The sequence below is a fragment of the Canis lupus genome, chromosome 7 (assembly GCF_011100685.1).
Source record: "Canis lupus familiaris isolate Mischka breed German Shepherd chromosome 7, alternate assembly UU_Cfam_GSD_1.0, whole genome shotgun sequence".
NCBI lineage: Eukaryota > Metazoa > Chordata > Mammalia > Carnivora > Canidae > Canis > Canis lupus.
The window spans coordinates 30,056,847-30,082,550 of record NC_049228.1 but is presented as its reverse complement, the minus strand read 5'-3'; the positions used below and the strand labels follow the sequence as shown (position 1 = coordinate 30,082,550).

Here is a 25,704-nt window from a genome sequence, read left to right as displayed (position 1 = left end):
CCCAACTTTTATGTTTTAGAAAAAAGAAATTGCTGATCTGCCTTCTGACAGTACTCTTCCCTTCTGCCCCTTTCGGATGGAAAGCCTGAGCAAGTCACATGGCCCATTGCCCAAGAGTCTTGCTGTAGGACTGGAAGGTTCTGGAGATATTGCAGAGGTGGGCACCATTGGGTGCAGCGTAGCAGAGAAGGGGCAAAGCCTTACCTCTTGGCTACCCACCATCAGCAGATACATTCTTTTTCTTTCCATGCTCCCTTTCTGAGTAGCTGGGAAGTTCAAAAACACCAGTGAATGAAGGTGAGGCAGCATTTTGTGGTGGCCCAACACACAGGTACTTGAATCACAGTGACGCAGTGGCTCTGCTACCTCCTGCCTGTGTGAGCTGAACTCAATTAATTAACCTTATTGAGCTTCAGTATCTTTGTCTGTAAAATGGTAACAATACCAGCCCCATAACATTTTAATGAATGAATAGCACATGTGAAATGCTTAGCACAGTGTTTGGCACATAATAGGTACTCAAATAAATGATGATTATTTTTCCAATTTAGAATATTAAAATTTTCCCAGTTCAGGCCTGACACCAGCATACTTGAAGCCTTTGCACAAATTAGAAAAAAGTGCCTCGACTGCAGACAAATTGAAATAAGGTGCTTCCTCATCCAGCCTGGGGCAGCCCTTGAGCAGGTTCACAGAGTCCTGTAGCTTGGCCGAGGAGCAGAGCCCTTCACCTTAGCACTCACCAGCCCTGGCTTAGACCTCTCGCTTCCTTGGTTCTCAGCAATTTGCCTGGAAAGTCTCTTGAAAAGGTTGTCTCACAGAAACATTCTGAAAAATCTCAAAATAATAAGAGATAGAGGGGACTGAAGATGTGGCCAACTTTGACCATAGGACATCAGCTGTGAGTTGAGCAGTGCTGGTCTGTTCTCTGCTCACTCACAGGGATGTCCTGTCATGAGCTGCCCGCAGCGTCAGCTGTGTGGTTTTCTTTGTTCTTTCTTGTTCTTGTTGTTGTTGTTATTATTATTATTTAGGTTGGCTGTGGGAAGCTGGCCCTGGGGGAGCTGTAGCCTACCTGCAGATGCTGTAGGTTTTAGCAAACAAAGCCCTCCTAGTGCCACTGTCTTGTCCACTGAGCTGCAGCCGTAATGGCCGTTGGAGCGAATCATTCAGTACGTATTTGCAGGGCCCCACCACAGCCTAGGCTGAGGCATGGTTATAAAACATTAGACATAGCCTCTGTTCTCAGGGGGCTCATCTTCTAGTGGGGGAGCAGAAAGAAACCCAATGGTCATCCGGTCTTGTACACTGATGTATTTGGTAATCTCAAGTGCTAGACATTTTATAGGACAGGTTATAAAAGCTCTGGATGATGCTAAATTTCTCCAGAGAGGATTTATTTCTGCTCTGGCTGGCTATTATCCTGAGGGCATATTGCCTTAGTCGTGTTTGGGATTGAAGTGATTCAGAGCTGTGTTTCAGTTTTGTGAGGACTGTTTATTTCTTATTCACTTTTACTTCTTAGAGGTAACCCTTCAAGAGGGTGTTGGCAGAGTATTGTGCCTTCCCCAAGATGTCCGCATTCCTTTTTTTTTTTTTTTTAAGTAGACTCTACCCCCAATGTCAGGTTTAAACTCACAACCCTGAGATCAAGAGTTGCATGCTCTACCGACTGAGCTAGCCAGGTGCCCCAAGATGCCCACATCCTAATGCTGGGAATCCATGAACATGTTAGGTTCAATGGCAAAGGAGAATGAAGGTTGCAATGGAGCTAAGGTCACTAATCAATTGCTATTAAAATAGATTGTCCTGGATTCTCTGGGTGGTCCCAAAGGAGTCACGGGGCCCTTAACAGTAGAAAAGGGTAGCAGAAGAGGAGAGTAAAGTGATGCTTAGTGAGAGGGACTTAATCTGCTGTTGCTGGTGCCAAAGATGGGGAAAGGGCCACACACCAAGGACTATGAGCAGCTTCTGGGATCTGGAAAAAGCAAGGGCACAGATTGTCCTAGGGGCTCCAGAGAGAATGTGACCCTGATGGCACCTAGATTTGAGCCTAGTGAGACCCATGTCAGAATTCTAACCTACAGAATTGTAAGATACTAAATTTTTGTTGTTTAAAGCCATTCCCTTGGTGATAATTAGTTGCAATGGGAGACAAATGCAAGGAGTCCCAGCTAAAGGGTTGAATGTTTCCCAGAGCATCCTCTTGGTGGGTCTTGACTCCATGTTTTGTCTCCATAGTGCTGTGAGACTGCTGCAAGCTTTGCCTTCTATGTCTTATATGTTATTATTCTGTCTCTTGCTTAGTGGCTTCTGCTTGCTGCTTGCAAGTCAGCAACTGTCTGGAGAGCCAGAGGGGTCCAGAGATCAGAATCACTTCTCCACACTTCTTTTTTCCCAAGGATCTGATGCCTCAGACTTGGGCTTCTTTGGTAGCCCTGAACTCGGATCTGTGTCTCTCAGGCCACTGATACTGATCACTGGTACTGATCTCAGCATTTGGGCTCATGCTGCTTGCAGATCAGCAGATCTCCCTGGCAGTAAACAAAGGGTAACTGTTGTGTTGATGTTATCATTAACTGAGTTTAAGGAACCTGGTCCCAGCTTAGCCTTGGGCATGTCATTGCCCTTCTCTGGCTCTTGTTTCTTTACTGTGTCTAATGAGGTTTTCAGCTGAGATGGTCTCCAGATTCTCTTCCATGTCTTGCATCTCCAGTTCTAGAGTCTCTGTGTAGGAGAGCACTGTGCTGGTAGGTTTGGCAGGGGTCACACAGGTGGAATCCTTGTCCAGAAGGTACTTCCGGTGTCCTTATCATATTGGTGAAATAAGGTCTGTTTATGTAGAAGAAGATTAGAGAACTGAATAGTATATTATCAAATGACAAAACAGCTCAGAGAGGCAGAGAGCAAAGACTTCAATTTGGATCTAATGAAATGGCACAGCCCAGTGTTATGAGCACTTATCTCTAGAAAAATAACCACCTTAAGCCTTAATACTTTCTTGTCAGCACAGTTTGGTTAATTAATCCATGATTAATCAGAATATATAATTGAATTTGTAAGAACTCAGGAACTGACATCATGATGGATTTTGGATCCTGGTGGAGCTGCAAGCTATCTAACCTTGGTTATTTGCATGAGCTGTGATTTAGACCTGACAATTGAGGTTTTTTTGTTTTTGTTTTTGTTTTGTTTTGTTTTTGTAAGGAAGGTGGCAGTTAAATGGATGGCCGTTGTGTTCAGATTAAACAGAATGGAATTTGGTGGTATTTTGCAAGCTCTGCAATTCAATTTGTTTTCTGGGAAGGAAGTCAAGAAAAAAGCAATAAAAGCCCAGGGTTATATAAGCATTAGACCAAAGCTGGGACTCCCCCAGGGGGGTCTAACTTTTATTCATCTTTGCCTCCTTAGTCCCTAGCATGGTGCCTTGCCCACGTAGTCCATGATTAACTGCTAACTCACAACACACTAGCCAATGACTGACTGCAAACCAGTTAACCCAATGAATAAATGAATGATTCCTTCATCCAGCATGCAGTAAATATTCAATAAACCACCCTGTCTAGGCCTTATGGAAGGTAAGGGGACTGGAATGAAAAGCTCTCCCTGCCCTGGGAGCACTTCCAGCCCACTGGGAGAAATTACATACAATGTGATGTAGTAGCAGTTTAGTGGAAAGAATGGGAAAGGTTGGGAGATCCCAGAGGGAGTAACAGAGTGAAGGGTCAGAGGGAATTTGGGAGGATTTCACAGGACAAGTGACATTTGAGCTGGGTCTTCAAGCATGAATAGATGTTTGCCAGGCAGAAGATTGGGGAAACCACATTCCACAAAGGATGGTACATGTGATGGATGGAGAGCTCCTTTTGGATGACATGTAGCTTCATGTAGGAGGGAACAGGTGATGGGACTAGATGGGTGGCTTGGAGTAAGGTTGGGAAAGGACTAGAATGCCAGTTAAGGGAACCTTGACTTTATTTGGACCTAATGGGGAGTCCTTGAAGGATTTCAATATGTGAATGACACGGTGAGATTCACATTTTAGGAACAAATTCTTGTAAGTAGTTGGTGGATAGGTGGGAAGAGAGACGGACTTGTGGCAGAGATGTTCATTGCTTGTTGGGGGTTAGCAAGTGGCACAGTGAGAGGCAGGAGGGAAGGAGGCTACAGAGTGAGGATAAGAGGCCAAAAGTTCTAGTCAAGTTAGTTACCTTCTCTGAGCATCCTTAATTTTCCTTATCTGTAAAATAGGAAAAAATAATTTCTATCTCATGGGCTATTTTGAGGTTTTGATGAGAAGCCTTGCAAAAATTTTAGCATACATTGTCTGGCACATAATAAGCACTTGGTAAAAATTGGCTGCTTATTATTTACATGGGGAAAGATGACAAGAACCCTGGCTAAGGAGGTGGCTGTAGGGATGGAGAGGAGGGAGGAAAATCAGAGAAAGCTGGAATGTAGACTAGATTGGCCATAGGGAGGGAGAGAAGGGAGGAAAATCAGAGAAAGCTGGGATGTAGACTAGATTGCTGAGTCATGTTGCCTTGCCTTGGAGCTGAGAGCCGGCAGTTTTGTGCTGACTCTTACTGCAGCAGTCTGCTCTGCTGGCCTCATTATAAATCTCGGATGAGGCCCTAGGGTGTTTGACCTTGGGCTGTCCTGGCTCAGGCACAGCTGGCAAAGCTAAGTTAGTTGCCAGGAAGAGAGGCATTTCTCTGTTTGAAGGCAAATGCACGTAAACATCTGTTTTGTTGTTCCTGCCCCTGCAGGAACCCAGGCACGTTTTGCCCCTGCACTGTGGAGCATGACAACCAGCTCTGTGTGCCAGAGCAGGAGAGCCACGTGGGCCCTTGGCGCAGAGCAACAGATGCAGTCAGCATTGCGGTGGAAGCTGGGATGTGGAGAGCAGCTTTGGTGAGCCCCACGCAGGTGCTACTCAAAGGGAGATATTGAGGGTGCATGAAGGACCCCTGCCCACTCTTTCTCTTGGTTTGAAACCCCACCATTATTAGGAAGAGAATTGTTTGGATTTAAAGGCTCTTTGTCTCCTGTTGAATGCAAACACCTCAGGAAAAAGTAGTATCAGTAAGGGAAGGGATAGCAACTGTAATAAAGATAAGTAATAATGATGGCAACAACCAATATTTATGGAGAACTATTAATGTGATAGGTCCCTTTTATGTGTTGCCTTATTTAATTGTTCTGACAGTCCTATTAGGTGAATATTTTTATCTCAGAGAAGTTAAAAAACTTCCTTAAAAACACAGTATACATCTTTGAGAGTACTATGACAGAGTGAGTGAGAACGGGTGTGAGAGGGACAGTGAGGGGGGTGCCAGGTGTGGGACTGTATAGGTGTCCCTGCAGGAGAGAGCTAAGGAGAAATGAAAAGGTAGAGGAGAAGCTAAATTTTGGCTAGGACTGTTTACTCATAATCTCTGAATTCATAGGTTTGCTTTTTGTCCCTGGTTCTGTCAGCTTTCATCTTCATTTGAAGGCTCAGAGATAATCACGGAATTCCTAAGACAGGCTGGGTTAGAGTTAAGGAGTCCAGATAGAACTGCTTACAAAATTCAGGTTTATCCAAGTTTATCCAGCTGTGGTCAGACAGGACCACATAGACCCCTCATGACTAGGACTGGGGACAAACAGTCTTTGAATCCGCCATGCGAGGCACAGAGGATGCATCCCCCATGCAAGGCACAGTAGGCACTCAGTAGATGCTCTTTGAAAGAATGCTACCTAAGGTGTCCCCACTGGAACTCAGGCTTGCTCCCTTTAGAGCACTGCCGCCCCCTCTGGCGGCTCTCCCTGGTTCCAGGGATAAAGGAATTACAGACCTCTCCACTTATGAATTCAGGAGGGACCAGAGGAAGACCAAATACAATTGAGCTTCATTGTTTATTAATGATTACTTACCCAACTCATCTGGACCATTTAAAATTTTAACCCTAAATTTTAAGTTTCCAATCAGGAAGTAGACATGGAGGATGTAGATGGAGAAGGAGCCTAAGCTGCTCTTCAGGGTCCTGGTAACACACGTCCTAGACACAGGGTTGGAATGGCTTGATGGTCTCTGGGGGAGTATTCCCCAGTGAGTAGTCAGCGTCAAATAGAAGATAACACTGGCAGCCCCAAAGTGGAATAGGAGAAAGCACTGGAAGTGAGCAGGTTCTGGTTTTGCCACTAGCTGTATGATCGTAGACATCATGTTCCTTCTTTGGGCGCCCATTTGCTCATGGGACATTGGACTAGGTAAGTGGTTTTCAAGCTGTATTGAGAAGTATGAAGAGTTCTGAGGGCCTCTGGGGTCTGTTTAAAATATTGTGTTGTATCTAAGGTATCAACTGACAGAAGAGCGCTAGTGCCTAACACTTCAAGGATCCCATTCAATATGAGTCTATATACTTATAAAAACTCTTTGAAAAAGAAACTATCCCTAACTGGATACCAAAAGTTTGAGCTACAGATTGCTAGGCAGAGAATACCACTGGAAGGACACCACAAAGGTGAGGTATCTCCAGACTATTCCTACTATCACTTTTTAAGATGTACTGCCTTTGATTAAGACTTGTGGCTTAGGTAGCTCTCAGTAAAATGCAAATATTTATGTGGCTATTCTCTCAGAATTATTGGTATCATTGATGACCTCTATAGCTCAAATTCACAGACATTTTAAAAAATATTTTATTTATTCGTGACAGAGAGAGAGAGAGAGGCAGAGACACAGGCACAGGGAGAAGCAGGCTCCATGCAGGGAGCCCGACGTGGGACTCAATCCCGGGACTCTAGGATCACGCCCTGGGCTGAAGACGGCGCTAAACCACTGAGCCACCCAGGCTACCCTCACAGACATTTTTAATTTAAAACCTTCACTCATCCATACCATCACTTCTACCATTACCTTTCCCTTTGTAAAATTGCCATATGAAAGCCTGGATGCTGACATTTAAAATACACTTATCCATTTTTCCCTCTCTCTATCAATTCAGGGCAAATTTTGAAAGGGGTTTTGTTTTCAGGTATCAGAGAAGGAGAAGAGGTGTTTTGTGTGAGACAGCCTAGCCTCCTTTGCAATATTAGTCAGGCTGACTTGGAGGTAAGGTCAAGCTTAAGTAAACTAGAACATTTCCAGTTTTTACTTCAGCAAGCCCAGCTAGTTAGGTATGCTTTGAAGACTTCAAAAACTGGAGAATGTTTGGTATGTGGCATGGTGTAAGAAAGAAGTTGGTTCTACTAAGGAAATTATCTGATGTGGGATGATTGCCTGCTTGCGTTACAATTTCCAGGGGCCTGAATTCATACAACTTTCATGTTTCAAATGAAGCCTGGAGGAGCCCCTGTGGGCAGAGAGGGCTGAGCTTCCACATTTGACACTAGACTGCTGGCTTTGCTGGAATTAGGCTTCTAAGGAGTATGAAAATAAGTTTAAATTTGGGTGTATTATGAACAACACATGGCTCCAGTTTAAAGTTTGAGGCCTCTTATTTGGTTCCATGCTCTTGCAAAGATGCTTTGAATGAAGACAAATATTTGGGGTAAACTATAGATAAATTTGGAGGACATGCTGGAATTTTTGTAGGTTTTCATCATCAGGTTTCTTAAAAGATAGTATTTTGAAGTAAAGTATATTCGCGTTCTTAAGGACTGGGAGAAAATTGACAAAGTACAGTGATTTTGTCACAATCTATAAATCATGGATGATTTTTTTTTGTATTTTTATTTTCTAAGCTTTATATCATATGGGTATATTGTCTCATAACAAAAAAAATATTGAAACCCGTTTACTGGAACATAACCAGCGTGAAAATGCCAGTGATTACATTTGCAGTCGTTACTCCAGCTCTTGTACCTGTTACAGTCTGGCTTCTGTTCTTTCTACTGCACTGAAATGGAGTCACTCATATCCTGCAAAGCAAAGAGCACGTCTTAGTCTCTGCAATCTTTGACCGTGTGGGCCGTTTTCTTCCTGAAATTCTCTTTCTCTTTGACTTCCAAGGTAATAGCTGTTTCTTGGGCCTCCTAGCCTTATATTTTTTCATATAAGCCTCTTCACCCCCCCCCCATCTAAACTTCAGTGTTTTCCTTTTTGCTCCATACCCACATAGTGAGCAACCTCACTGAAATCCAGCTTCAGCTTCCACTGATCAGTGCCGATTCTCTCCAGCCAGATTTCTCTCTGATGTGCTAGTCCCACCGAGCTCTCTGTGGGGCAGCTCCACTAGCTGTACGCAAGCACTGGAATATTGTTATTTTAAATCCCTGGCCAGACATGCACCTTCCCTGGTGTTTCTTATTCCCTAATGTGGCAGGTCCCTTCATTGTCCTCTTCCAGGCTGGCTCCTTCACTAAGTTGTACTTCTTCCTTTTCCCAGGGAGCCAATCACAACCTCCTGTGGCTTCCATCTCTCAAAACTCTCCTGGACCCACCACCACATCTCCATCTTCACTGATGGCCTTGGATTAGTTCTCTACTGCTTCTTGCTGGGTTATTATAAACATTCTTCCTGCCCCTCCAGTGCATCTTCATACTGCTGGTTAAATCATCTTTCTCAAAGTCAGTTTACAAATCGATTATGTCACTCTGTGTATAAACCCTCTAGTGGATTTTTCGGGATATGCTCCTTGGTAAAGCCTTTCAAGATCTGGCTTTTGCTTATCTGTGCAGCCTCATATCTCTTCACTTGGCCACATACATCTTTTGCTCCAATAATACTACCTAGCCAAGGCTGCAGCTCCCAGTGATGACTTCTTCTACTATTACTACTTCTTCTTCTTCTTGCCTTTTTTTAATCCTAACTTGCTGTCTGTCCTGTCTTTGAGCTTTCTCAGATCTTCTTGAGGTCACTGTGTTTAAAATCCTACAATTTAAAAATAGCAAATTTATGCCATTTATATTTAATGAAACTTTCATGTCTTTCAGGAAAATGCCCATATAAATTAATCACATAAATGAATGAGCACACACACAAAAGAATGCACGGGAAAATATGTTCCATGTTATAAAAACATGATCTTTACTCAACTTTCTGACCACAATTATGGAGTAAGGCAAAGTGTATAGCTCCAAAGAAAGTAAAGGATTTTACTCATAAATTTTAATATTGAGGGGATCCCTGGGTGGCTCAGCAGTTCAGCGCCGGCCTTTGGCCCAGGGCGTGATCCTGGAATCCCGGGATTGAGTACCCTGTTGGGCTCCTGGCACGGAGCCTGCTTCTTCCTCTGCCTGTGTCTCTGCCTCTCTCTCTCTCTCTATGTCTATCATGAATGAATGGATAAAATCTTTAAAAATTTTTGTTAATATTGAAAGAACAAGTAATCTGAGAATATTTTGCTCTTTATAAAACCACCAGTAACCATCCTCATATTTTTAATGGACTGGATAATGATACATCTTATTAGTCAGCACAAGGGTGTAACAGAAGCAATGTCCAAGTTGTGGGTCAGATATGAATAATTAAGACATCAGCAGGACTGGACTTATTTTTTAATTAATCATAATTTTTTTTCTTAAGCTCAAACATTGAAGGCAAGCAAATTGTTTAAATATTCCAAAATGGCTTTATTTATTATTATTAGAATTAATGTAATGACCTATTTCCAGAAAAATAAGAAATAGTTATTATCCTGTCCTCACAGTTGAGGGAATAGGTAGATTTGAAAAATTTAAAAGGTCTCTGACTTGGTTTGTACATAATTTTGACAATTACATAGTACTTTTAAGGGGTTAAACTGTGAGAATTAATTTTAGCCAAAACAAAATTAAGATGAACACTCCATTGTGATTGTTGATCTCATAAGTGGGGAAAAGAGACTTATTAAAGATTCAACGTAGTTTTTTCCTCCTGGTCATTTAGTGGTAATGCTCATTGAGATTCATTGAAGAAAGTTGTCCCATGCTGAAATAAAAGTGTTGAGGGAATGTGTAGATGCTTTTGGTGCTATACCCAGTTACTGTTCTAGGGCTATTGCTAGGATTATTTTTATTATTGTGTGTTGTTAAGCAAACTCTTCACTTCTTTGAGTCTAAGTTTCTTCTTCTGTAAAAGGAAAAGATCACTAGCAATCCTACTGTCATCACAGACCCCTTGGAGGTGGGGATGAGTTTACATATGGAAAACATCTGGTATAGTACCTAGCATGTGGAGGTCCTCACTCAGTCTAGTCCCCCCTAACCCGGATATACAGATTTGTGCACAAAGACATGGGCTCAGACACCGAAGGAACAATATGGCTTTCATACAGACAGGAAATTGTCCATGTATACAAATCATAGAGAAAGGAAGCCATAATGAAGGAAAAGAACTGCTCTGGCAGGCAGGTGGGATAGTTCATAGAAACCACTTAAAGCGAGACTCATTATTTTTGGTAATCATTAGTATGTTTCATTTTATATGCTCATTGGTTGCTATCCAGTAAGGACATTTTATAAGAGTTTGGATTAAAATCTATAATTGTGTTTCTTCTAATTACTCATTCCAACATAGTCTGGCATTGTTTACAGGGAGAGCTGGTAAGAATACTTTGTGACCTTGTTTCTCAGGAAGATGCCCAAAGGGCTATAATTTAAAGCATTTTTACTGCATGGTGGATGATGCAAGGTTATTTCCTTTTTGAAGAGGAAAGGGGGTAGGTGGGGAGCAGACTGAGGCTGAAGGTATCAAGGCAAGGAAAGAGAGAAGATAAAATTAGTAAAAATATCTGGCACCATTTTCTAAATTAGGCTATAACATTTAGACTCTTTCTCAGATATTCAGATTTCCTCTGAAATCTTAGGTTGCTTTTCTGTGATTGGAAGGTTCTTGAGGTTCCTCAAGGCAGGCTCTGCATAGAATTAGCTGAAAGGTGGATCAATATTTGCCAGCTTGAGGCTTCTGAGGGGCAGCTTTGAGCACGGGGACTCAGAATAAAATTAGGGTGCAAGCAGGGCCTGGAGCTGATAACACTGAGCACACCCTTGGATGCTGTTTGCCAGGGCTCAGTTGGGCTGGAGAGATAGTGGCATCGGAGTACTAATGTGCAAATCCCATCTCTGATTAGGTAAATAGTGTCGTTCAAGTCACGTTACATTTCTGTTTCTCATTTTCTACATCTGCAATGATGATGAGCCCGTGCTTAGCAGACGGCATTGTTTTGAAGCTCAAATGATAGAATTTATGCCAAGATACTTGGAAAATGCAGGAGCACAGTACAAGATGCAAAACACTTCAGGCTAAAATTGACACTCTGGGCTTCTTGAAGGAGAAAGGGGGGTTGGAAATCTCATGGAAAGAAGGAGAGAGACAGGTGCAGGGGTGTGGCAGGCAGAGAGGTGACACTAGGTGTGGCTAAGAACTCAGACGTGGGGTTGTATTCTGATGCTACCTGTCATGCGTGCATGACATGACATGCTATGTATGTATGTATTTTTATTTAACCTCTCTTAGTCTCAGTTACCTGTAAAATAGGGAATTATAAAATATTTATTACCTGGGTTGTTATGAAGATGAAACAGACAAAAAATAATTGCAATGTGCATGCCATGTTGTCATTCCTTAGAGAACATTGGCAACAGATGAAGAGCCTAGCAGCTCTTCCAGCTTTGTGCTATGGAATGATTGCATATATGTGAGACTTGTGCCTTTTTTCTACAAGATGTTTCCTGAGTTCCTCACACCCTAAACAGTGTCAGGAGACTGGGGAAAACACAGACACTCTTGGTTTCCTGATTTGTCATATTGTAGATGTTGTCTCACAGACAGTACAGAAGCCCCATGGATGTTAGCCCTTTCAGAAGGGGTTTTGACTATATTGATTGATTATTTTTTTTAGGGTGGCTTTATCTGTAGGGTGGTCCAAAAACATTGCTATTCATTTATTCATCCATTTTTTCAGTCAACAAACTTTTACTGAGCACCTACTATGTGCAGGTTGATGAGCTAGGGCCAGCAGATAAGGATATACTGGTGAGTAAGACAAATAAAGTTCCTACCCTAAAATAACATATGCTCTAGTGGGTAAGACAAATTATGTATGTATTTATTTTTAAAAAGATTTTATTTATTTGAGAAAGAAGGAGAGCACGAGTAGTGGCGGAGGGGTGGAGGGAGAAGCAGACTCCCTGCTGAGCAGGGGGCTGAGTTGGGGCTCAATCCAAGGACATTGGGGTTATGACCTGAGCCAAAGGCAGACGCTTAACTGACTGAGGCACCCAGGTGCCTCAGCAATTATGTATTTAGTGTATTGTATGTAGTGACAAGTGGTAGGAGGAAAAAGAAGGTATTAGAAGGTGACAGCAATGTCTTTGGAGGACTCAGGGTAGAGACAGTGGCCACTGTGTCCCCTGCTCTAACCCCTGGAGTTGCCCCGACTTCCCTCTGTGGCTGTATTTCATCATCCAGAGAACTGTTTGGAGATGTAAGATGAGAGGATGGCTACATATCCACTCTGTCTTTAAGGGGAGACAGTGAGGTCAGACGGTTATGATCCCAGGATAACCAGAATAAGGCAGAGGTGACAATTTCCTCCTGCCCATACCCTGACCTCTGTGCTGACGCATTGCTGTCTGGGTGTGCAGCCTGCGTGTGTGTGTGTGTGTGTGTGTGTGTGTGTGTGTGTGAATGGGGCCAGGGATGGGGTACAGAGATGATGGTTAGGCATACGTAAGGATACGGTCTGGCTCAGAACACTTGAAATGCAGACCTCGTTTGGCAGGACTTTCTGTGACTCAGGTATATTATCTTTACAGCTCACAGTTTCATGGGACGTTTGTGCAGATGAAATTGATCAGCAGCAGGAGAAAGAGAGCTGTTGCCTAGGCAACCAGCAGATGACTCATCCTGCTGTTGAAGCAGCAAAAGCCATGAGACTGCAGTAATTTTCCAGATGCTTAACCTGTCCTCCTCCTTCTCTGGCTTTCTTTGTTTTCCTCTCTTCATCCTTCATTTCCTTTTATACACCCACATCTCCGAGTCCTCCCCAAACTTGACATTGCACAGGCTATGTGTAGGGGGTGGAGATGGATGTCCCGAGCTTCCTGGAGCAGCAATGCAGACCTCATCCCATCCCCTGCTGCTGCTCCTTATCTCTCGTAACCAGGAAATGGCCAGACTGCAGCCATCAATGCTGCAGAGCCTCCGAGATGCTGTTGTCTTGATCAGAAAAATCTCAAGTGAGTCCAGCACTCTTTCTGTTACTCTAAACCAAACCGAGCACATCCATTTATCTCAAAAACCTGCAGAGTGGTTCCTCTGAGGAGAAACAGTTATCCTCTGGGCCTCCCAAGCAAAGTTGTGAAAATGATGTTTACAGGTGACAAGGGTTACTACTGGCAGCTCTCTGTATGCTGGATTTTCCCATCCTCTTATCTTGCTTTATCCACTCCCAGTCTTGTGTTTGATGTTCCAGGCCCTTCCTAATTACCCATCACAGTCCTCTCTAAAATATAAAGTATAAAAGCTTAAGTCATTCCCCTTCCAAAAGCATTTTCATTTTAATAAGGTTTTCAGAAGCAAAATATTTTAAGACTCTGGAAAAATATCATTAGCCTTTCGGATATAGACGTAGGCAGTGGGGATTGGGTAGTGAGCTGTGTCTATAAATGGTCCTTCTCTGCATATGATATGGACAGCCCCCATGGGGGGCTGCTGCTGACGCTGACATAAAACATTTTTATGTTGGATACAAGTTGGTGCCTCACTTCTGTTTGCCACCGCATCCATATATAAGTGCTCTATCCACATGTGCACACACACACACACACACACACACAGACAACCCCACCTTGAGCAGCAACAGCTGATGGGGAGGCAATAATAAATACTGAGCGGTGAAGGTTGTCTGCTCACTTTCACTTACTGGATGTGTGTCAAACACTCACCATGTGCAAAACATGGTAATGGGCAGTGGGTTCGGAGTGTCCACATTCTCTCAAGACAGCTTACAATGAGAAGGGAATAAAGTTAAGGAGACACATGCTTAGAGTTTACCCTCTGGGTTCCTTTACTGCTCTGTGACTTTTTAACTAATGCAATTGGCTCAGGTTTATGAGATCTTTCTCCTTGACTCTCTCCGTGGCTTCCTCTATGCCACAATGCTGTCACACCACCTGGGGGTGACCAGCTTACAAAGCCACCAGGGGCATAGACAGATACTTATTCTTCTCATCCTGCATTGAAGAAAGCTGTTCTCTGGTCTTAGGCACATGTTGGGCCCATCTGCCTCTGACACCCTTGTGGTCTGAGGAAATTGCACTAGCTCTGGGAACACATAAATACAGCAAAGCATGAGACTTTTGAGATGGATGAGACCTGAGAGGTGTGCACTCAACCGTCTATCCATGCAGACTCTTCCTGCTACTAAAGTGTCCCCCGATGGCAGTCATCTCCCTGGGCTTGAATGTGTGGGGATGGAGGCCGCTTTTCTCACAAGGCAGCCCATTACATTTTTGAACAGATTGTTTGTTCATTTGTTTATTCATTTATTGAGCAGTTCTTTTATTCAATAAAGATTAATTGAATGCCTATTGTATGTTAAATATTGGAGATGCAATGGTGAGCAAAGCAGTCCTGCCAGTCACACAGTAGAGTCTGTGTGGCTCTACTTAGAGTCCTTGTAGTCTCTGAGTTGGCGAAATTAATGGTACAAGCTAACAGCACTGTGATTGCCAACAGGGAAGATGGTGATAGGGAGAAGTTCAGAGAGCTCTGGGGCCATAAGCAGGGTGGCTCTGGGCCCGTGCAGTTGGGGGTACAGGGCCAGGGCGTGAGGGATCTGGGATAGCTTTCTCAGGAAAGTGAGGCAGGGCCCAAGAGTCCAGTTAGCTGGGTAGGGTGTGGTGGTGGCCAGGGAGAAGAGGAGAGGGGCTATGTAGGACAGCATCTGGAGGTGGGAGAGACCAGATTTGGTTTGAGAAAAGGAAAGGTGGCCAGTGTGACTTGAGAATGGAGTGAGGGAGAGAGAGGTACGAGAAGTAGGCTGGTGGGGCTGACAGCAGGTGGGGTGTGGGGCTTCCCAGGACACCGTAGCCAGAGGTGCTAGTCAACTTGCAAGTTGGGTGAGGAGAAGTGATGGTTCCCTTCCTCCCACTCCCCTTTCTCCTTCTTCCCTTCTGCTTCTCTTCCTTCCCTCCCCGCATCCCGCCCTCCTTCTCTTTTTCCTATTTTTTTTATGGGGGGGATTGTTATCTAATTTGGTCTTTCTCAGAAACTCCATCTGCTGAGGAGCAAGACTTTCAGTTTCAAAACTTGATGTGAAATAAAAATATAGTCTTTTTTGAGTAAACATGCTTAGATTTTGCTACCCTTACCTGTAACTTTTCAGGCTAGCTCCTAAGAGTATTGGGGTGGACTTTGGCCTAGTTGGTACTTGTAGCAGAAGTGACAAAAGGGACCTTGGAGCCCTAAAGTGACCTGGACTATCCTCTGCTTCTTTTGATCTCTGCAGCAGTGCTCTTGTGTCCCTGGCCACCGTGTGCTTTGCTGATGTTGGTGACTGTGATTGGCTGCCTGTGCATCAAGTAGCTGGGCCTCTCTCCTTCCCTCACCTTCCTCTCTCTCTCTTTCTCTCCATGTCTCCCTCTAATAGGATTAGAGCCCAGCAATTGTCCCCTGGATGATTCAGCCTGACCCCAGCTCTTGCTGTGTTTCTGTTTTATTCACCAAATGGCCTTTGTAAGGGGAAACTTCTCTGTGCTGTGTAGAACTCTGTTGTGTGGACAACCAGTCTTGATTCTGAAGTAAGCCAAAGAGAGGATAAAGGAATTCAGAAAATTCTCCCTTGCATGTCTATTGGTTGCTGTAAAATCCCATTTTGAAATAACAAATGTGGCTATCAATTCCCGTCCCTCTCTTGGCATTCTTCCTTTTCAGTCTTTTTTTTTTAAATTTTTATTTATTTATGATAGTCACAGAGAGAGAGAGAGAGAGAGAGAGAGGCAGAGACACAGGCAGAGGGAGAAGCAGGCTCCATGCACCGGGAGCCTGACGTGGGATTCGATCCCGGGTCTCCAGGATCGCGCCCTGGGCCAAAGGCAGGCGCCAAACCGCTGCGCCACCCAGGGATCCCTCCTTTTCAGTCTTAATCTCTCCCCAGTAGATAGATGCTTTGCCATCTAGGGATATTTTGACTTATTTGGGAAGACAAAAGATAAAAGTGTGTGGGGGTGTGTGTATGTTTAAAAATAAGATTCCTGTTACTACACTATTTTAAGGATTTTGGGTTCTTTTTCCTAAGATCATTAAGGAATCACTGATACATTTTTAGCAAAGGAGTGATAGAGTCAGATTTGCATTTTCAGAGTGGTCCCGGTGGCTGCTATAGAAATGGATGGGACCGCAAAGTCCATGCAGGCACATGGATTAGCAGGTACTGGGTGGTGGGTAAGAAGATAAACAGATACAGATTGAGAAATGTTTTAGGAGCTTAGGAGTCAAGCTAGGAAGATGAACCAGATCTAGGCTTGAGGAATGGTAGGTGTGAAGAAAGAACTTCAATTTCTACTTTATGTGATTGGAGATGGGGACTATTTACTGAAAAGGAGAATACATAATAGTAATAGGAGACCCAGATTTAGAGAGTGGGGAAGATATTAAGTGACTTTGAGAAATACAAATGGAGATGACAAGTGGTTATTGAGTATGGAGCTCAGGGGAGAGTCCCTCCAGTGTGAGTGAACACTGATGCCCAGAGAGGGAGCAACAAGGAGGCGAGAAGGGGACCTGGGGTTCAAGGAACTCAGACATGGAAAGGAAGGAGAAAGGTATGGTAGTAGATGAAAGGATTTTATCATCGTGGAAGAGATAGGTCCTCCTGGGAGCGGATAAGGGGGATTGGTTGGGGCAGGAGCCCTCAGGGGTGGTAAAGGTATTTTTGCTGCAGAAACAGGAGATGGAGGAGATGGGACAAATGGGGTGAGTGTGGCATTTTGGTTTGTCATCCCCAACCATAAGTTTTTATGCCTTTTTTCCTCTGGTCTCTTTTTCCTCTGACTCTTTCTCCTTTTGCAGACACCCAAAATCTACTGGCTTGGCCATTGACTTCTCCCATTTTCCCTACTCCCTCTCCCTCTCCATCCAATTACTGTCCTGAATTTGAGAAAGTAATCCATCCTAGTGAGTTAACAAATTAATGGATCACCCCTTGGAGGTAAGCCACTATTATTTGAACAAAACTTTATTTATTTTTAAAAGATTTTATTTTATTCATGAGACACACACACACACACACACACACACACACACAGACACAGGCAGAGGAAGAAGCGGGCTCCCTAGGGGAGCCTGATGCAGGAATTGATCCCAAGATCCCGAGATCACGACCTGAGCCAAAGGCAGACTCTCAACCATTGAGCCACCCAGGCATCCCTGAATAAAACTTTAAAAACAAAAATTAAAACAACAAAAAACCCCATTTATTTTAATTCTCTGTAGCAAATTGGACCCCTCTTTTTGTATCCCCTTTTTCCTTCTCCCTAAACCAGGCGTGCTAAGGTTTCTTTTCAGTTACCCTTTTGCTAAAGATCAAGAGACTGGCAGGGAGAATGAGGTCATGCACACGGCATGGTTTCAGGGATCTGGGTAAGGTTGAGTAAGACCAGCTAAGACCATTGTCAGTGTTGCCAGCATTAGAGAGAGGAGGAGTTAATTGTATGAAAAGAATAAGTATTTGAAAAGCATAGTAATTTCAAAGCATCTAAAGCAATTGCTTCATTTTGGTCTGGGAGGAAACATTAAAATGAAAAAGTGCAAATTAAAAAATGCAAAAGCCTCACACTAATAATGACAGTCTTTATTGTAAGAAAACACTAAAAACAATATACATGGAGAATATAGTGAGAATATAGGACTAATCATTTAATTTGAATCTTGGAAAGAGGGGAGGGAAATATCACATCTGTCAAATTTTTCTAATGGAACTGTATTGATATTTGAAGAGATAATGGCTAAGCATTTCTTCGGAACTGATGAAAGACATTAATCCATCATTTTAAGGAACCCAATACATTCTGAACAGAATATGCAAAAAAGAAATCCATGCGTGGCATATTATAGTAAGAGAGACCAAGGAAATACCTTGGATTACCTTGAGAAAAGCAACAGGCCAACAGCTGCCTTCCTACTTGCAACAATGGGGGCCCAAATACAGAGGACTGATATGTCCAAAATGCTGAGAGAAGGAAAGTACTAATATATACAGGAAGAATAAAGACGTTTCCAGACAAAATGAAATGGAGAATTTGTCACCAGCACATCAGCAGTAAAGGAAATACTAAAGGGTGAACTTCAGACAAAAAGGAAGATGATGCCAGATAAAAGGTTGGAAATGCAGGAAGATTTCAAGATGAATAAAAATGCTAATATGTGGGTAAATGGAGATGAATATTGCTGTTCATGAATATTGTATAAAGCAATCATCATCATCATGTTTTTTGGAATTTAAAAATATATACAAAATTAAGTTCAGGACAGCAGGAGATGCAAGTGGGTATTAAATAAGGGTTAGAGAATGGAGTTAAAATATTTTAGGTCTTAGGCACTTGGGTGGCTCAGTCAGTTAAGCATCTGCCTTCAGCTCAGGTCATGATCCCAGGGTCCTGGGATGGAGCCCCATATTGGGCTCTCTGCTTATAGGGGAGCCTGCTTCTCCCTCTTTCTCTACCTGCCACTCTGCCTGCTTGTACTGTTTCTCTGTCAAATCAGTCAACCTTCAAAAAATGTTAAAGGTCTTTGCATTGTCAAGATGATGGTAAGGGTATTAATTTAACATTAATTAATCAAACCTTGATAAGCCTACATGCATCCAATAGTTTCAAGGGTAACACCGAGAGAATTCAAAAGCAGTATATAACTGCTTACAAACCACAGAATGGGAGAAAACTGAATGATTAAAATATAATCAATTCAAATGCAGCAGGAAATAAGGGAAAAAATGTGAAATAGGCAGAACAAATAGGGAGCATATAATGATAGATAAGTGCACATATATCAGTAATTATGTTAAATATAAATGGAGCAAATATGCTAATTAAAATTAGCAGTTTTTTTTTTAAAAGAAATTGTATATTCTTTACAAGAGGCACAGGTAAAACATATTCAGAAAGTCTAATACCATAGAAAAAGATATATCCTACAAATTAAAACCAAAACCCAAACCAAAAGCTATATTAACCAAAAGTAGCTATATTAATATCAAATAAAACAGACTTTTATTAGAAACAAGCATATCTCTAGATGATGACAAAAGAATAATTCACCAGGTTTATAAAATATTTCTAAATTTACTTACTTCCAAATAGCATAGTCTTAATATATATATAAAGCAAAAATTACCAAAACTTCAGGGATAAGTGGACAAATTCACAATCACAGTAGTTAATTTTACTACACATCTGTAAGTAATTGATAGAGCAATTAGACAAAAATCTGTAAGAATTTAAAAGAGTTGAATAATGCATTGAACGAACCTGACTTAATGGTTATTATAGAACAATTTTTTAGAAAAGCAGAATACAGTTATTTTCCATCACACACAGGATATTTACAAACACTTATTCTATAATGGATGGAAAGGAATTTTATTTGTATAGAATCTGACCATGATGGGATTTTCCTACAAATAAATACAAGAAAGATAGCTAGAATATCCATATATTTTTGGAAACTAAAAAACACACTCCTAAATTACCTATGAGACAAACAAGAGTTGGAATTTAGAAAATAGATTGATAATGAAAATATGACATATGATTATTTGCAAGATGTACTTAAAGGAGTATCTACAGAAAAACTTTTATTCCCACATTCAAAAATGTAGAAAAATAGCTAAATAACACTCCCACAGTAGGAAGAAATACATTATAATGGTAATAGAAAAGATATCAATAGAAGGGATCATCAACAGATCTAAAAGTCAAACCCTTTAAAACAAATAAAATTGATATACCTTTGGCAAGATTGATCAAGAAAAGAGAGAAAGAAGACACAATCATTATCAATACAAAAGAAGACATCACTACAGATCCTAAGGATATTCTAAAGACAATAAGAAAATATTATGAATAACTATGCAAACAAATTTACAATTTAGATAAAATGGATCCATTTCTAGAAAAATATCTAGGTAGTCAGTAGAGATGGCCCACAGTCATCAAGGACTTAGGCTCCTTTTATCACACAGCTATTAAGTGTTTGGCATTAGGTTTCTACCTCATGGTCTAGCATGGCTATTCAACCGTTAGCTATCACGTTAATATTTGGCCATCAAAAAGGAGAAAGAAATAAAGAATAGTGTACTCCTCTTATTTAAGAATATTTCCTGGGATTTTCATACAACACTTTTTCTTATATCTCATTGACCAAAAATTAGTTATATCGCCTTTCTTAGCTGCAAGCAAGGCTAGTCAGTATAATCTTCCTCTCTGTTGACTATGTACCCAAATAAACTTAAAAGCTCTATTATTATTATTATTATTATTATTATTATTTTTAAAAGCTCTATTATTAAGAAAGAAGGTACACCTCTGTTACTGATGCATATATTTCCTATAGATCCTTTGTACATGATGGGAGGTGGCTAGCCTTGAGATAGATTGTCAGTATTTCACCCAAGAAAGTCCCTTGCTGGGTGATGGGATTCTGGCAGCAAGTGGCTGAAAAGTGGTCTGAGGTATTAAAAAGAGACAGTGAGCCCCAACTAGATTTCCAACAAGTGATTATTTCTTCATTTATTCAACAAAGGTTTACTGAGCCTCTACGAATGTTCCAGGAACTGTTCTAGATGTTGGGAAAAGAGTAGTAGACAAAACAGAAAATCCTTGGCTCTCAATAGAGCTAAGAAAAAATAAAGCAGAAAAGGGATATGGAGTACTGGGGGTTGGGGAATGGTTTGTAAACTTTAATAGGGTGGTCGGGGAAGACCTTACTGAGAAGTTGACATTTGAGCAGAGATGTCGAGGTGGTGGGAGAAGGACACTTCATTCCAGGAAAAGTGAATAGTAAGGATACTCCTAATATGAAAATCTCAGCACTCTTTCATTCCCCAGGGATGATCTCAAATAAGGGGAGAAAAAAGGATTGGAAAGGAAAGGAGTGGCAAAGTAGAGGAAACTGGACCTTGGAGGAAGAAATCTAGAGGAAGTAATAAGATTTTGGACTTTGTCCCACTAAAATTCTAGACCTGGTCTTGGCTCAGAAGTACCAAGTTGCCAATGATGAATTTTTATTTTACACTAGTTTATCCATTTTTTGATTTTATAGTTATTTATACATTAAAGAAAAATTTAAAACCACAAACACACACATCTTTAACCTCATCACCTTCACAGAATTATTTGCATTAAATTTTTTTTCTTTCTAGGCTTTATATGCACATCACTTTTGTCAATTCATAAAAGCAATTAGTGAGTCCCTATATGAGTTACAGAGTTAGGCAACATCTCTTTCGATCTCTCTGAGCCAGAATCTGAAGGTGATAGGGTGATGATTTCCATGGAAGATCTGGGACAAATGGTTCTGGGGGACATTCTCCTGCATGAGGTGGTTGGCACCTTGGGAAGGTCTGATGGGAAATAGAGGATCAGAGTGTAGTCAGAAGTCAGTGTTCTCAAAATGGGAAAGGCTGAGATAAAAGCAGCATGAATGAACCTAATTTACATCTTGCACATACAGGATGATAGCCATTGGGAATGTTGGTAGAATGGCATAAAATAGTAGCATAGAAGGAAAAGAGATTCCTCCTCCCCACCAGGCAACTTTACTGACAAGAAACTAATTCTTATTCATCCACTCTGAGAGAATCCTTAGTGAAATTAAATCTCTTCAGGAGAATCTTATTCCAAAAGACTTCCTGAAAATTCAAACAAATTTATACTCTCCACTGCGGGTGTGAGTTGGTTGTGGAATTCAGAGTCATTTTGGAAAGTGATGACATCCCAAGACAGGATTCTTGGGTGTTTGAACATTTCTTTCTCTTCAGAACTGTGCTTTGCTGCTTTCCCCAAAAATCCTGGGTCCCTGGAAATTGAGTGAATGGGTTTCTTCTGATGCTTTGGCTGTTGGCTCCTCAGAGTGTGGACACAGTATTGCTTTAGCTGCTGCTTTCATTCAGCCTTCTGTGGCCCTGTTGAATTTTTGTATTGTGAAGCCAGAATGATGTTGAATTTCATTCATTTTTTAAAGATCTTATTTATTATTAGAGAGAGAGAGAATGAGTGAGAGAGCATAAGGGGGGGAGGGAGAGGAGAAGCAGACTCCCCGCTGAGTAGGGAGCCCAATGTGGGGCTCCATCCCAGGACTCTGGGATCATGACGTGATCTGAAGGGAGATGCTTAACCACCTGAGCCACCCAAGCACCCCTTGAATTTCATTCTTAACTCTGTTGTAGACTCCTCAGTGCTAGGAGCAGCAGACAGTATTCTCATTTTCTTGTCCTTAATATGAGATAGATTGTCAAGACCCTTTAACTTGAAGCCCTATTATCAGGATGCTCGGTGTGTTGTTTATGTCCTCTGTGTGCAAGAAATTGAAGGGGCTCCATTTTAGATGGATGAGAGATCTCACACAGGACTGGATTGGAGAAACAGGCTGCCTCAAAGATAAGGGAAGGCACCTCCCAATTCAGGCCATAAAATATAAGGAGACTGTATTACTTTGCTATGGCTGCTATAACTAAGTACCACAGCCTGGGTGACTTAAACAACAGAAATTTATTTTCTCATATCTCTGAAGGCCACAAGTCTAAGACCAGGTGTCAGTAGAGTTGATTTCCTCTGAGGCTATTCTCCTTGGCTTGCAGATGACCAAAGGTCCTTGTGTGACACTCTATGCACACTAATCTCTCCTTGTAAGGACATTGGTCATATTCCATTAGGGCCCACACCAATGATCTCATTTTAACTTAGTTACCTCTTTAAAGATGCTATTTTCTAGTATAGCCACATTCTGAAGTCCTGGAAGTTAGAACTTCAACATAGGACTTTTTGGAAAGACACAACTCAGCTCATAACAGGGGCTGAAATCTAAGGTTCAGTACTGGTGGGATTGATGCTGGGCTGGGGCTGCCCTGGTTTGTCCAGTGGACTCTCTCTGTTAACTTGTGTTAGTCTGGGCATCTCCAACAAGCAGATGCCAAGCCAGGATGAAATGTGCCAGAATTTTATTAGAGGAAGTGAGGAAAAATGAGAAAGAAGTAAGAAAGTCTAAGAGATCTATCGGATCAAAATGCAAGTCTGACCCCAAGTGAAGGAGAAGGGGAGAAAAAGTTGTGGGAAACTTCTTAGACAGCTATGAGTCTAAGGAATGTTCAAGAAGGCCACTGAGAGTCCTCAAGCCAAAGCCAGCCTCCAGAGGAGTCCTATGTCTCTTGAGAGTGGGTTTGCTTTAACATCCCTGGCACACTCAGTCATGGCTGGGTGCAGTGCATGTGTGTAGGGGATTCCAGAGCTCAGGCATCGGAGCCCTTGTCAGTTATGCTCTGGGTAGTTGGAGGTTTGCGAGGTACATGCTCACGACTGCCACATAACCTGTAAGGATCTTACTAGACCATGGACAGGTGTGAATATTTACCCCAGCAGGGGCTGTGGGTGGGAGAATGAGTATGTATTGATTTAGAGTTTAACAAAAAAAAAAAATTCATGTAGAGGAAAAATGTCAAAGTATGTAGACCTCAATGGAAGGAGGCAAAAATATCAAAGGAAAAAAGGGTTCCAGGCAAAAGTTGAAACTTTCGTTTGATTGAGGATAGTACCCTTAGCACCATTATGATCCATATTCTCCATCCTTTGTTCTTTCCGCCCACCTCCTAAGATACTAACCAGAAGTTCCAAATATTTTATTTTCACTCATAGGTTATAATTCTTTATATTACTCCCAAAGGCTAGCTTATGTATTTTTTCTCTTGGAGAGAAGGTGAAATGGAAAAAGAGTGGACCACATATGGGCTGCTACCCGCCATGTTTTTCCAGCTGTCTGAGTCAGTGATGGCCTGGAATAGCATTCAGTGTACAGGATAGACCACTGGACTCTGAGTTAAGAACCCTGCATATTTCTGCCAGTTCCCTTCCTTCTTCAGGCTGAATTTCCACCATTGCAGAATGAGAGACCAGGCAACATAATTTCCAGTTTTCTTCAAAGGCTTGCTATTCTATAATGTTCTGCATTTTAAAGCTTGCTATTCTATAATGTACTGCTTTTTAAAATGGCAGGTGTGTATGCAAGAAACAGTGGGCTGGAAATCAAATGTCCTCAAGTTTTACTAAAAGTTTCTTTTTTTTTGTTTGTACTTCAACTGTGGCATTTTTAAAGTCTTGCATTCTTGCATTGTAATAGTTTGTTTACATGCCTGCCTCTAGAACTAGACCGTGAATTTGTGGAAGTTAGGGTCCATCTCTGTCTTATCTGGGTTCCCCCAGCATCTTTCACAATGTCCAACACACTCGCCCACATGTTGGTTATAGGGACTTGGACAAATGATTCTCTGAGCCTCCCTTTACTAATTAAAAAATGGATATATAATTCCTACCTGGCAAGTTATTGTGAAAATGAAGTGTAGTAATTCATGTGTGTGCTTCTCAAACACGTGACACATGGTGGAATGTCCTTTCAAGGCTTTGTTACTATGGTTTTGTGGTCTCTGTGCTCAAGGCCAGGAGAAGGAAGGCTGGGAAGATTAGCAATTCAATTGTTTATCTAGGACGCAGTATTTCAGGATATTTTGGTATGCACGTTGTAGGAAATATCTTAATGTTCTATCTACTCTGTTTTACCACTGACCTCAGACTCAAGTAGTATTTTAAGTGTCAGCTGTCTTCTGCTGTAACAAATAGGCAATATTCTAAAGAGCCTTCATGTCTGCTGAAAAGGTGCAATGCAGAATTTTTTTTTTTTTTTTGCAATGCAGAATATTGCTGCAGTGTCTATGCAGGCTTGCTGAGGAGGCATCTCATACACCCAGGAGCTGGCTTTTTGAGGTTGCTGTTTAGAATATTAATACACCTGGCACTGAAAGGGCATTGTGTTTTTTACTTTGAACCTGATTCTGTGGGCACACTCCTGTAGAATGAGTGAAGGAGCACCTTTTCTCCATAGGCTTCTTCAGTACCATTTAGAAAAACACCAGATCAGTGGAATATAGTACCTGCTTCTCTCCAGGGCCTGGTTGGTCAACATGGCCTGGGACAAGGTGCCAATTATCTATAGGTAACTCCCTGGGTGACCCATCTACTTCCTTCTGTATGCAGGCGACTCTGAAAGGAAATGCATTCAGATTTACTAGCCTGGGACTGATACCATTTGATGTCGGGATTTACATATTCAACAACAACAATAAAATCTATCTTTAATCTATAAGAATGTCATTCTGGTTGAGTTTGTCTTTATTTTTTAATTTTTTATAGATAAAAGTTTACTATGGAAGGAATGCAATTATAGAAGATTTAAAAAAAATTATTACAGGTTTCCCTGTCTTCTTAAAACCATAATTATAGATTGCTGTCAGTAGGTAAGATAGTAGGTAGCTTTTCTCAAATACTTCATGTTGAGTAGTAGGCTAAGAGCTTTACATAATAATCTCTTTTTATTTTTGAAGCAATCCTGTAGGGAAAAAATTACATATCCCATTATGAGACTGAGACTCAATGAAGAAATGGCACACCTTTCATTTCACTGTGTTAAAAAACAATATTCATCTGAATAAATTTGAAGATCAAATTGGCTTTATTCAACAAATCAT

At 41.7% G+C, this 25,704-nt stretch overlaps 1 protein-coding gene and 1 long non-coding RNA gene across 5 annotated transcripts in view; both read left to right on the top strand.

Annotated features, from left to right (window-relative positions):
• LOC490356 (lymphotactin) overlaps window positions 1-25,704 on the top strand; it is a 190,195-nt gene that overhangs the window by 19,481 nt on the left and 145,010 nt on the right. For all 4 annotated transcript variants that reach the window (XM_038542611.1, XM_038542608.1, XM_038542610.1 and 1 more), the window contains one exon: window positions 4,770-4,914. In XM_038542611.1, the coding sequence (XP_038398539.1) occupies window positions 4,897-4,914 (18 nt within the window). In that variant the 5' untranslated portion in view covers window positions 4,770-4,896. The remainder of the gene's footprint in view (window positions 1-4,769; window positions 4,915-25,704) is intronic.
• LOC119876437 overlaps window positions 6,373-25,704 on the top strand; it is a 35,156-nt gene continuing 15,824 nt past the window's right edge. The window contains exon 1 of the long non-coding RNA XR_005362138.1: window positions 6,373-6,509. This is a non-coding gene — a long non-coding RNA (uncharacterized LOC119876437). The remainder of the gene's footprint in view (window positions 6,510-25,704) is intronic.